Source organism: Hemicordylus capensis, chromosome 6 (genome assembly GCF_027244095.1).
Source record: "Hemicordylus capensis ecotype Gifberg chromosome 6, rHemCap1.1.pri, whole genome shotgun sequence".
Classification (NCBI taxonomy): Eukaryota; Metazoa; Chordata; class Lepidosauria; order Squamata; family Cordylidae; genus Hemicordylus; species Hemicordylus capensis.
Window position 1 is genome coordinate 131,475,290 of NC_069662.1, and position 13,786 is coordinate 131,489,075.

The 13,786-nt window shown below is 41.4% G+C and overlaps 1 protein-coding gene across 1 annotated transcript in view; it reads right to left on the reverse strand.

Annotated features, from left to right (window-relative positions):
- The window catches only part of LOC128331959 (probable acyl-CoA dehydrogenase 6), a 72,432-nt gene that overhangs the window by 3,120 nt on the left and 55,526 nt on the right, over positions 1–13,786 (reverse strand). The window contains exons 6-8 of the mRNA XM_053266074.1: positions 12,954–13,127; positions 7,385–7,546; positions 7,138–7,288 (exon numbers count right to left, since the gene is read on the reverse strand). Of these exons, the coding sequence (XP_053122049.1) occupies positions 7,138–7,288; positions 7,385–7,546; positions 12,954–13,127 (487 nt within the window). The remainder of the gene's footprint in view (positions 1–7,137; positions 7,289–7,384; positions 7,547–12,953; positions 13,128–13,786) is intronic.

The following is a 13,786-nucleotide window of genomic DNA, read 5'->3' on the forward strand; positions in this document are numbered from 1 at the left end:
AGCAACAGTCACTGGAAGTACTGTGCTGGGGGTGCTGGGGGTGGATAGGGCCAGTTACTCTCCCCCTGCTAAATAAAGATAATCACCACGGTAAAAGGTGCCTCTTTGCCCAGTTAGCAGGGGTGATTATTGATAGTATTACTATTGATAGTAATTCACTATTGATAGTAATTACTATCACTATTGATAGTAATTACTATTGATAGTAATTGATAGAAATTATTGATAGTATTACTGGAGAGCCCGACTTAGCACAGATACTCTTTCACACATCTACATACTCTGATTTTCATCACAAACAGCCTTACTTGCAAAAGGCAAGTGCCCCCTCCCCCATTTTGTTACACCAGGAAAGAACGATCAGACACAATGCATTCCATGCAGTTCCAGCCTGGCACTTCTAATCAGAGAGAAGGGGCAAGAGGCATTTGTCCCAAGGCATGTTTTGGGATATAAGTATCCCCACTTCCATGACCCAGTGTGCTCCCTTGTGCTTTACACTTGGGACTCCATCATGTGCTCCTCTGGTCTTGCCACCTGGGACTCCAACCAGCGATCTTCGTGTCCCCTCATATCCTATACTTGGGACTCCATTGAGCACTCCTTTTGCTCTCTTGCATCCTGAAAAGAGCTTGAAATCACTACCAGCCTGGGTGATCTGCTATCCACCCGCCATTGCTACTGGGGGTGCTCAGTTTTTCATGCCATCAACCAAATTGGTCCTATCAATCCCTCCAGCTTGCCTCGCATCCATAGGAAGCTGGACCCACAGAGAAACCCTTCTCATGGGCACCTCTCCCTCTACTAATCTCAGCAACTCTCCTGTTTCCCCACCATGCTGAGGAGCGAGATTCTGCAGCCCAGAAGTCCCATCGTTCAGATCAGGTGAATGCTTTTCCCGCTCATGCCCCTCCATCTATCTCTTCCTTAAATCTAAGCTGCCCCCATCTCTCTCTCTCAAGCCTCCTTCTCTAGCCTGCCTGGGATATCACAAAATTAGACTTTAAGTTAAAATGCCTCATTGCAATTGATTCTTTTAGAAACATATTGTTATTTGCTTTAATCACACAATTCTCTTTTCTGTATCCGCCCCCCCCCCACCATCTGCTTTTTATTTTGAAACTATAACCTTGTCTCAATCCAGTCATTTCTTGAGTCCAAACGTTTGCACAAATTAAAACTGGTGGAACCGACCCCCTTAAGAGCTAATTCCCGCACAAAGCCTGAATATTGGGGTGCTGACCAAACACCCCAGCGCAGTTCCATTAACAACACTTTAGGGAGGCCATTGTATATTGGGCTTTTGTTTAAAAAGAGCTGGTTTCCATCAACATGGAAATTAACTTAGGTCAAATTAATGCTTTTGAGATAGGCAGGCAAGCTGAGCTAGAACCCAGAATAAAAATATAGTCTTGCAGCCAGAAACCGTTGGAAAGCTATATTTTGGATCTGATGTAGGGCCCTGCCTACATCAGAAGCACTAATCTGAGCTAGCCTAATTACAAGGGGATACTTATGCTGCCTCATTCAATCCTGTGTTAATTTTTAAGGCTAAATAGGGGTGGGTTTAAAAAACAACAACTACACACTACCCTGTTTTCCCGAAAGTAAGACCTCGCAGTAATTTCTGATGTACCGCTAATTGCCCTAGTGCATTTTGGGGGCTAAAATTAATATAAGACACTGTCTTATTTTCGGGGAAACACGGTACTAGTTTCCAAATTAAGTTGCTTACACCCAAGGCATGTAAAAGACAGAGGGTTGAATCCAAAGAACTATAAGTGGAATCTGTAAATGCTTGTGTAAGATCTTGCATAAGGGTTCATGCAGCATTCTAATAGGTTCTAGAGGCATTTTGACTATTCTGCTTATGCAAAGGGCTGCATAACTTCATGTGTAAGCAGAAGTTTGTTTGTGAGACAGTGTTGTGGTAAGAAATGGACAGTGGCAGCTCAGAGGGGTGTCTGTGAGAGAGATTTTCTTGGTGGTTGCTGTGAGATGAGCTCCATGTTTGGCCTTGAGATTAACTTGTGCTTTACCCACTGCTCTGCAGTCTGCATTACAAGGTGTACTCAGTCAAAATGTGGCTGAAGATGTTGCTCTAGTTGAGCTTATGGCCATGCATGCTGCTAAGGGTGCTGCTGTGGCAGCTGTTGCAATGCTAGGAACATAAGGGGTCATAATTGTGTGGGAGAGAGCAACTTGTGCCAGTGATGTTAGTATATGGCAGCTTCCTATGTTCCTATGTTACTGCAGTGCAGGCACTGTGGCTGGCAGTGGATTCTGAGTCAGTGATTCTTTTTTTGGCCATTTTTGGTCTGTGTTTGAAAAAAATGTGTGTTCTGTGTTGGGAAGGACAGATTCCCTTTACTGTGTGCTTCTAATCTGCAGTGTTTTTCAAGGCAGGATCACAAAATGCATTGGAAATTGCAATGCAAAACGTGTCATGTGCGTGCTGTAAGGGAAGCTTGTTTCGGCCATAGAGAACAATGGGGAATTCGAAACACCCCATTGTTAGCTCCTAGGGACACCAGTGGGTTGTGTGGGAGGGCACAATGGGTGCTACCTACCAACCAACCCACAAAAGAAATGGGCAAGCGGGCAATTTTTAACCAATTTTTTGCCTCCCCCCTCCCCCGAAAGGATCCTACCTGTACATTAAAGGATAAATTTGTTAAAAATTGCTTGTTTGCCAATTTCTTTAATGGTTTGGGTGGTAGGTAGCACCCATCATGCCCTACTACACAACTTACTGTTGTCTTCCTAACAGTTACCTATGGGGAACAATAGAGTAATTTGAGTTCCCCATTGTTCCTTATGGCTGAAACACTTGACACATTGAGTTTGTGTTGTCGAAACAGCTAGCCTGGCTGCTGTTTCGATTAAACACATTTTGTTTCAAGCTAGAAACAAAATTCAAAATCCATTTCATGCACAGCCCTATTTCAGTAAGTGGAAGGGACACTTTAGCATTCAACTTGGAGTTCACACATCTTAAAAAACATCTTAAAATGCACCTTTTAAAGGAGACTTTTTAATGCTCCATTATTATTTTTTTGTTATTTCTGACAGGTTCTTTAGCTTCTTATAATTTTTAGTCTTAATTTGAACCTAATTGTGGTTTTTAATCTGACAACTTTTTTCTTCTTTTTTCTTTCCTTGTTTAGTTTAGTTAATTTTATTACTTTTATTGTATCTTGTGTCTATCTTGTTGTGAGCCGCCCTGAGCAGTAGTGCATTGGAGAGGTGGGGTATAAATATTTCAAATAATAATAAAAAAATAATTAACACCCGCTATTGCAACTTGTCTGCTCTTGGGAATTCCAGAGGTAATGTAATGTTTTGTTTTCCAGGAACCAGAGACTACAACTCCCAGCATCCCCAACTGCAATGGCCTTTGGCTGGGTATTCTGGGAGTTGTAGCCAACCACGTCTGGGAATCCCTGTTACAGGGAACACTGCAATTAGGAGTGGGTGATTTTTATTTCCAGTTGTAGCTCCTTCTGAATCTTCAGGTGCGATTTCAGGGGGCTTCCTAACCTTCTAGAGGGACTTTCGAGAGGTTAGCTCCAGAAGGAGAAAATTGCAAGGAACCCGCGGCTGCATGAACACTGTGTGCAGGTTTTGGAACCTGGCCAGTATATTAAACTGTTTTCCTGTGACTCATGCAAAGGGGAAATTCTGTTTAAAGGAAACCAAAGGCACAAGTAGCAAGTATTCATTAATTAAATGAGTTCCTGTTTTTGATATGATTGCTAAAAGATTCCATCCACCTAATACTGTGAACCAGAATATAAAGGCCATGATTGCTCCATGAAGAACACAGACAAGGATTTCTTGAGATCTGAATAAAGCGAAGTTTATTCAAAGATCTCGTTAGGTGGTGACCAGTTTGTTGCACCCCAAGTTTTGGCATTTGAAAGAGGAACCAAAAAGGATGAAGTAGCTGATGCTGTTTTTCAAAGCATTTTCAATATTTGGAAAGAAGCCAGGGGGGAAATTAAGAAAATGGAAACAAGGCATATCTATTGAAAATTCACTTTTGTTCAGGAGGCAGAAGTTGTTTTTGGAAATGGGGAAACCCTGATGTGTGTCCAAATTTGCAAAGAATTACTAGATTGAAGTAGGAATTGCTGAATTTATAACTACCTCATATGAATATAGGAAGCTGCCATATACAGTCAGACCATAGGTCCATCTAGCTCAGTATTGTTTACACAAACTGGCAACAGCTTCTCCAAAGTTGCAGGCAGGAATCTCTCTCAGCCCTCCCTATCTTGGAGATGCCAGGGAGGGAACTTGGAACCTTCTGCTCTTCCCAGAGCAGCTCCATCCCCTAAGGGGAATTTCTTACAGTCTCACACATAATGTCTCCCATTCATATGCAACCAGGGCGGACCCTGCTTAGCTAAGGGGACAAGTCATGTTTGCTACCACAAGACCAGCAATCCTCTTATGCATACGATCAACTCAATTGAGACATCCAATCAACTCAATTTGTCATAGCAAGATATATTTCTGAATAACTGTGTGGAAGTATGTAAAGTTTTCTAAGATATGATGTGAAATTGTGCATGGAAAACATAATCTGTCTCCACCAAAAGTGACTATTTTTAAAATCAAATATCTGAGTAGAACTATTCTTTCACGTATAAAAATCTTATTCTATTTAGCTTGTTAAAAAACGCTACAGTGCAAAAAGCAACACAATGAAGAAAGCTGTAATAATATAAAGCCCAGAAGCATGTCTGAGTCTAGAGGGAAAGGCTTTCTGAAAACTTTTCCACTTAAACATTTTTTATAGCAAAAGTAATTTTCTGAGTTTTGATCCAAGATTAAAACGGCAGAGGGATTTGTTCAGTGTAAGACTAAAATTCTCCTACTATGAAGCAACTTGCAGAGTAAATGTTTTAACCAGACACTACAGTGCGTGATCTTTGTTATAGTAACAGCAAAATGACCTGTGTGTCATCGGACGCTAGCACTTCCTCAGCAGCTTCGTCAAGATTTACGCAGCAAAGTTATCTTCATGGTGTGACGGAAAGCACATACCGTGTGGGTATGATAATTGAAGCTTGCTACCATGCAGACATCCCTGCTATGTCAACATATTACAGTGAAGTCTGAGCAAAAGTAACAGCAGTTGGCGAGAAGCCTTTCCTGTCACCAGAAAAGTGAAAGGAAGGAGTTTGCATGTGCCATCCTGACTTTCATAGCTCCCCTTGTTCCTTGATAAATGAGATGCTAGTTCAGAAGTAAAGAAACTCATAGTTTCATTGGCAGAAAGCAAAAAATGGATTCTCAAACATGGGATAGCAGAACGAATTTGCCAGCTGTATATGATCAAGTATATATCTGCTTCTATTCCTTTCAAGTAGGGTGGTCCCTTGATGAAATGGGTTTTAAAATTGATTACCCAAAATGAATTTAGTTGACTGAATTTGCATATGGATAAAACCAATCATTCGGAAATGAAAAAATGAAGCTTTTAGATATGCATGCATCACAGCAGGCATTAATAGCTAGGTACATCTTTAAAAGAGGCATTCTCCCTTTCTTTTCTGTGGAGTGCCTCTTCACAAAGACAAAAAAGGAGCTCTCTGGTAGTTCTTGCAAATTCTCTCAGTGACAGTAGAAGCCCATACTAACAAGATGAAGGGAATGGAAAATGAGGTCCAACTGTTTGAGTACCAGCAGCCACTTTCTCGCTCCCTTCTGGCCTTACCTCGGCTGTAATTGGGCCGTGCCCACCAATCATGTGTGCAGGAGGAGATTTCCCTGCCCTACTGGACAAATGACCAGTCCGCATGGCTCAATTACAGTCAGGGTGGGGCCAGAAGGAAGTGAGAGAGCAGCTGCCGATACCCAAAGCAGCTGGGGCTCATTTTCCACCCTTCCAGCTTGTTACTATGAGCTGCTGCTTCTCAGGGATAACTGCGGCCATGAAGATTCTGGCCAGGGTTCAAAGATAAAATATGCACCTGTAGAGGAGAAAAGGCAGCTGAAGGTTTGTATATTGTTTTTTTGCAATTTAAAAGTCAGACTGTGATGTAGGTTGGGGTGGGTGTCAGAGTAGCTCTGGTATGTGTGTGGCTAATAATAAGTTGGACTGTGGGGAAAGCCTGTTTTAAAAATACCTATAACAGTGATCTTCACTAGTTTTCAAGTGGAGGCCATTTTGGCAAAAAATCTTCAATGTGAGAGTGATTTCCCACTGTACTGACCTCTGCACAATACTGCACTTTTCTCAGTGCAGGAAAGGCCCTTTAACAGAGCCCCTCTTAAGGGTTCTAGAAGGAAAGCACTGGGAAGGGCTACAGTTCCCAGAACTCTGTGCACACTTCCCAAGATGGTGCAGGGGTTCAAGAGGTCTCTGTTTCCCTTAAGGGAGCCCCCCAATGTTAGGCAAAGCACAGCACAGCACTGCACAGACGGAACAGGCACCTCTGTAAGGTGCCACGGGAACAGTGCAGAGCAGGGTTTCTTAACCTTGCGCTTCCAGATGTTGATGGACTACAACTCTCATCATCCCCAGCCATGTCAATTGTGGCTTCAGAATCGCAGCACAATCCCTTTAAAACCAAGGGCTTCCACAGCCTCTCCAACACAGAGGAGAGCAGGTCCATACCTGCTCCTCCACTCGCCATCACTTCTATTATCACGGCGCTCCCCGCAGCTGGTGGGGTGTCTCCCAACTACCCCAGCATGGAAGCCATGTACGTGCCAGCGTCATACAGGTGCAGCTGGGAGATGATCCACCAGTGCAGAATCATAGCTCAGGGGAACGCTGCAATGACACAAGTGGTGGTGAGTGGAGGAGGAGCAGGTATGGACCTGTTCTCCTCCATGTTAAAGGGGCTGTGGAAACCCTCGGTTTTAAAGGGATTGTGCTGCAATTTGGATGTCGAATTGCGTTTCAGCACATCCCTATCACACAGGCCCAATAAACAATTCATTAGGGAGTAACACTTGGGGTTGATGGGGCCACCATTGGCTAGTGAAGAACACTACCCTATACTGAACAATGAATGAAAACTCCCTTTAGTAATTTGTAGATGTGCAATGGCTTCATAAAAATAAATTAATTAAATAAAAGTAGAGGTGATGTTCATATTTCATTACAAGGAACTCACTCACCTGTAAATTCTGTTCACTAGGACCTCGTTAGTGAATCCCATTCCTCCCCAGTACTGAAGACAGCTATCTGTTAGCTCCCGAGCTAGACGCCCAGCCTTCAGTTTAGCCATGGATGCAAATTTGGTCACATCATTCCTACGTATGTAGAGAGCTGAAACAAAAGCACAAGCTCAACATTAAGCTGCCTATCAGGAAGGCTCTAAAACAATATATATGTTCTTACTGAACAAAACTTTACTCCACTTACCAACAGCCCGATAGAGCAAGGAACGAAGGAGCTCTACCTCAGTTTCTAATTCAGCCAGACGAAAGTGCACTACTTGGTTATGAAGTATTGGCTGGTTGAATGCCTTACGTTGGAGAGTATAATCAATAGTTTCTTTTATCGCATTGTCAAATTGTATCAAAACTATAGGAATTGGAGAACAAGATAGGAAAGTGAGTCTACTTAAGGTCTTTTTCAAAAAATTAATACTATTTCTACCTTTTGTATAAGTGACATAAAAAGGTTACATTTATGCAGCCCTGAAAACAGGCTGAAATGTGGGTTGGGCATATGCAGGTTGTGTTTGGATGTGTCTGAAATGGTCATATGACAGCTTCAGCGTATACCAAAATCTCAATTTTTTAATGCAGGCAGACTATTTTACCAAACTGCTACAAATATTTTAAGAACCGACCTATATTGCAATGAGGGAGATGAGTGACGAGCTCGAGCAAGACTTCCAACCCACTTAATGCTAAGCATGTTTAGTGGCATTATTTGGAATGCCTGAATAGGGTTATTGCGTCTAGGAAATGAGAGGCAAAAATGGATGTCCTGTTTGTGATGGTGTTATCTGAAGTGGTCAGATAACCAATGGATAACCAATGAAGTGTCATCAGCCAATGGACATGCATGTGTGAACCTGCATTAGCTATGTCTGTGCAACCTACTTTCAAAGCCATATCAACTGATATGCATTTTTCTTTTTTCATGCTTAGGCTGGCATTATAATCTCTCTCCAAATATGCTTTACTAACACATACTGAGAAAAGAGTTTTTAAAAATAGATTTCATTAGGCATCTAACATACCAGTGAAAGTGTTCAGTGAAAACCTTTTTGGAATGACACATTCAACATATTTTCTGGTCATCCCTCTTTTCTGTTCTACTAAAAATATACCACTTGGAATGCATTAATCTTTTTGTTTCTTGTTTACATCAGGAGCTAATGTAAGACTTCTATATGTTAGTATTTCTTCATATTTATATAATGTTTGTAGATCAAGAGACCTTTCTAAGTAAGAAGTTGATCTTTTCCTTTACTGTTTTTAAAATAATAATCTTGTATAAACAGTCTAAGGCCCTAATCCAGAAATCATTCACATTCAGTCCCAATGGATTTCAAGAGCCCTGAAATCCAGTCATGGTTACTTTGTCCCCAAACTTCAGTAGGACTTCACTTAGGCATAACTAATTGTATGCTAGCCTGTGTATCTAAAATGATCTGCATCCCTATCCAGTGATAACGTACTGCCTCCAATTCTGACATAATGTCATTGCATTGCAGTTAGTATGTGTCATCATTAGCATGACTGATACAGTAAGATTCAAGGATGATCAGAACTCACTCTTGCTTTTATAATTCCCATAGGAGGCCTCCAAAGTCTAAATCAACTGAGAAAGCAATCTCTCTATGCAATCAGCTAAAGCATGCAAACACTTATGCTTGTCCTCATTTAAAACAAACTGTGTTTCAACAGGAAGTTCTTCTAAAGTAGTAATCAAAGTAACAAGTTAGTGCTTGGAAAACTGCCCCCCAAATAAAATGTTCACATCTCTTACAACTAAGCTATATGAGTGGTGTTTACTAAAATATTGCATATACACACCCCATGTTCCCCTATCTAGCAGCTATAATGGCCCTGCAAGGATTCAATCAACAGTTATGGCTCTTCTACTTTTAAATTCTGGGGGGAAATCTCAGCCTGGTAGGAGTCCCAGACTTTTGCCCACCTGTTTGACTGATTCAGACATTATCAAAAATGGCTACATGGCTAAAGCAAGGCGAAGAGGGAGGAAGTTCCGCCCCTGCCACATCAATCAGCCACATGCCTCACTGCTCATGGTTTTGATGGGATTTCTCTGAAGAGGAAAGCATCCTCCCAATCACGGATGTGCCCACCACCACGGGGAGGGCTCTTCCCTATTCAGACAAACCCCATGGTAACTATGAGCAGCAGGGCATTCAGGTGATTGACATGGCAGGGGCACAACTTCATCCCTCTTCACCCCACTGTACACAGTTACAGTGGGACTTTTTAATAATGTCTGAATCAGGCTTTTCCTTCAATTCTGGGAGAAAGGGATGAGTGAACTAGGGTATAGCACAGGGATTCGAAGATGGTATCTCCTTGACACCCACCCCACAACTGTTCCCAGTTTGCTATCATGGCATTTATACACATACCCAGGCTTGAGATGTTCCCCTGGAAATTAGTGAGGGGATAGGCCTGTGGCTTCATGGGAACACCAACTGCTCTTTTCTCTTCAGCTGTATGGATATATGTAGCATGAAGCCATGTATGGTGTTTTTCTTGGCAGTGGAGAGACTAGGGAAACTCCTACTGGCTGAGAAGCTGCATGTGTGCATGCAGAGAAAACTCTCTGGGCTTCTAGATCAGGGATTCTCAACGTTGGGTCCTCAGATGTTATTGGACTTCAACTCCCATAATCCCCAGCCCCAGTGGCCTTTGGTTGGGGATTATGGAAGTTGAAGTCCAATAACATCTGGAGACCCAACACTGAGAATCCTTGTTCTGGATCATGGCCAAGTATTATTTATGGTATTCTGTTAGGCAAGGGTTCCCCATGGGCCTTAGTTAAATAATGATGAGTAGGATTTAGCTGAGACTCATGGGAAACTGTTGGTTAATAAAACAACATATACTTTACCGTGATCCAGAGACAAACAGAGGTTTCTATGCACTCAGAGATTTTCTCACCAGTGGGAGTTTCCCTATCTCCTCCTCTGCTAGAAAACATACCATACATGCCTTGCTGCTGCACATATGGCAGAGCTTCAGTTCTGCTCATCACACTGCAAACACCACCTTACATATTTTTAAATATATATTAAAGATGAAAACTTTCAAAACCTGAAGAAGCCTGGAGAACTTTCACCATGAATAGGAATCCATTAGTCCCAAAGCAGCTTGAAAAGGGCCTTCGTTGACATAATTTTAGTATCACAAATGACTTCTCAGCACAAATAATATTTAAGACAAATGACTTGCTCTTCCTGTACCTCCTGGGAGGATTTTGTGAACGTTTGACATTTCTGTCATTTTCAATTCCCTGCTGCTTCAACACATCAAATCTTTTGCTAAAAATATGTCTTCTCAGTTTTCATCTGGCAATGTCCTCAGTCTTTTATAAATTCACTTCTTCCTTGTGATTTTATATCTCACTATATAATTTAGATTTTATGTTCCGAGGGAGCCCTCTACTAGATTTCTACAGGGCAGGCTACTACTCAGGTAAATGGCGGGGGGGGGATCAATTCCTGCCCCTTCACCTTTTAGTCAACAGAAAACTAGCTGAGATTTGAGCTTCATTTCCAACAGAGCACTTATGAGACTGCAGAGACAGAACCCAAGTACTGATGTATTGTGCTAATTATAAGAACACATCCTAAGTGATCTCTAAAATCAAACTGTGAAACGATTTAAAAAATCCAATGGATTTTTTTAAAAAATTCAAAACACCTCACATAAAGACTGTGAAACAGATGGTAACATTGGATATGTCATCGCTACAATGAAATAATAATTTAAAAAACCCTAATAATGGAGGTGCTTAATTTCTTTGGTACTGAAAGTAGCAGAGTACGATGTGTTTTTAGAAAAGAAAAAATCCAACATTACCCTTTTGATCCCCAGATGTTTCTGTAACATCCATATAAAATGTACAACGTTTAAAAAATGTTTTAAATTACAAGTAAATTCAGAAAGTGCCCTGGAAATTTTGTGTCTGCTATGTTCAGCCTGTACTGTGATTATCTTTTTGTTTCATGTACAATGGCCATTTTCTGTTCTTGTATTTATGTATTTTTTGCAAACATTACATCAGGGACGCACCCATAGGAAGCTAGTAACGGGGAAAGCCTAAAAACAGTGCCAGACAGACATGAAAGACTGCCCTGACAGTTGGAAATCTTATTCAGTTGCTTCTTCTGGCCCCTGAACAAGCAGGCATTTCTCTTTAGCTATAATGTCAACACATTAGAATAATTTTAAATTTAACACAATGCTAAGCTATTAAAAACTATAGTTGTAGTCCAACGTCTGGGAACCTAACACTGGGAACCTTTGCTCCTAAACATCACAGCTAGGGGTGTTCACAAAACCGGTTGGCCCAGTTCAAGTCCAAACCAGACTTGAACCTGACCAGTTTGGTTTTGCACCCCCTCAAACCCCGCCCCCGTTAACCGGGGTTCAAAGTAATTTTTTTAAAAAAAAATCATTTTACCCCGGGGGGGGGGCATTCCCTAAGAACCTTCTCCCTTTCCCACTGACCTCCATTATTGCCAGAAATCACCTGGTTCAGGTGGTCTTCAACCCATTCTGTGCCTGCCCACTGTCATGGCAGCCATTTTTAAACTTCAAACCACCTAAACAGGCCAGGGGGTTCGGCTTGATGCTGAACCGAACCGGGGAAAGGAACTGGTTTGCACATCCCTAATCACAGCTGAAAGCCAATTGTTTTGGGTTCTGGTTTATCTGCTGACTGGTAAACGGGTTTTTAAAATTACTGTGACGTGTTTTTTTTAACTCTACTGATAGCTCTCTTGTGTGCATTATAAAAGCAGAAAAACAGAACTTACCGTATATTTTCTTATGAATAAACAAAGAAACCAGACTTTACCGAGGCATATAGAGTGGCTTGCTCTCAGCTAGTGTAACCCTGAGTATTCAGCCCTCAATTAGATGGGGAGTGCATTGAATTATTTTTGGCCCTAGTGGATAAGGTAGTGCCTGTGTGAGAGAGAGAATACTGAGGAAGAGACTTTGTGAGGAGAAAGAAGGACATCTTGAGAAGGAGTGAGATTAAGAAGAGGAAGGGCATGGGCTGAACCGCTGAAAAGGAGAAGAGAACAGCAACTTTCTCTCCATCATCATCATCATCATCATCATTTATTACATTAATATCCCATTCTTCCGCCAAGGAGCCCAGAGCGGTGTACCACATACTTAAGTTTCTTTTTCACAACAGCCCTGTGAAGTAGGCTAGGCTGAGAGAGAAGTGACTGGCCCAGAGTCACCCAGCAAGTCTCATGGCTGAATGGGGATTTGAACTCAGGTCTCCCCAGTCCTAGTCCAGCACTCTAACCACTACACCACGCTGGCTCTCTCTCACGCATTCACTCAGCCCCAGAGTCAGCATCAGGAGCCAGGGAGGAGACTGGGCCTAAGAACTGCAGAGAAGCTTGATGAGTGGCTGCTTCACTGACCCTGCATAGATTACAAAAAACTGTAAAATCTGTGGTCTGTTTTGTTTTACTGGCTTCTGCTCTTCTGAACTGGGGATTGGGGCTTTTGCTTTAAATATGTGTATTATGTGTGTAAAATGTATATTTAAGTTAATTACTTTAAATCATTTTAATTATTAAATTTGCCTCTAAATTCTTTTCAGTATTGGTCTCTGGAGTGTGGACTCTGGGAGACATAGGAGAGGGTTACACGAGAACCTGCCTTTTCTGACACCAAAATAAACTTTGCGAGTTATAAGAGACAGGCTTGTATCACTGCCAAAGGTGGAGCTAAGGACTTACTGTTGGCTACTCCCCACAGACGCTCCTCTTGGAATTGCAACATCTGGTACGTAAAACCCATTCCCTCCTCCCCAATAATGTATTTGCTGGGAACTCTGACATCTTCAAAAAAGATCTGTGCTGTGTCGGATGACCTCATGCCCATTTTGTCGATCTTCTTGGCAATCTGAACACCTAAAAATAAAATGTTCATGAAACAAATTACAGGAAATGATTAGCCCCAAATTGCAAGCATGGTATTTTCTTTAGCTGAGACATTTAGAAGGAATAAGGGTCTGTCATCAACATTTATAACTGAGGCATAATGAAAATTTAAATTTATGAAGACATGCAAATGCTTTAAAACCTTTGAGATAAGGTTAATGCTTCAATTTCCACCTAACCTGTAAAAAATGGCAGTCACTGTTAATTAGCAAATTAGAATTCTCAAAACTTTAAAGCTTTTGCTTTTCCTAATCCAGAAAAGTTAATGATTTCTTGACTAGTATAAGTTGATTTTTTTTGCAAATGTCAGAACTTGATATTTGCTTATTACTACAGAATTTAAAAAACCATTTAGCAAAATGCAATAAAGGCAACACAGGAGTATTTAACAATATAGTACAAGCAATTAATGTGAAATTCTTCCAATCTTTCAGATTTTCATTCTGATATCTGAACATCCAAGTCCAAATGTATCTACCCTTTATTCACACCAGGAATATGATCCTCATAATTAACTCACAATTAACCCAATGGATGTACTGTATACTTACATGAGACTGCTTACATGATCAACTATCATTTGAACTCACTTCCACTTTGAAATCAGGAATAGAGCATTTCTTGAAAGG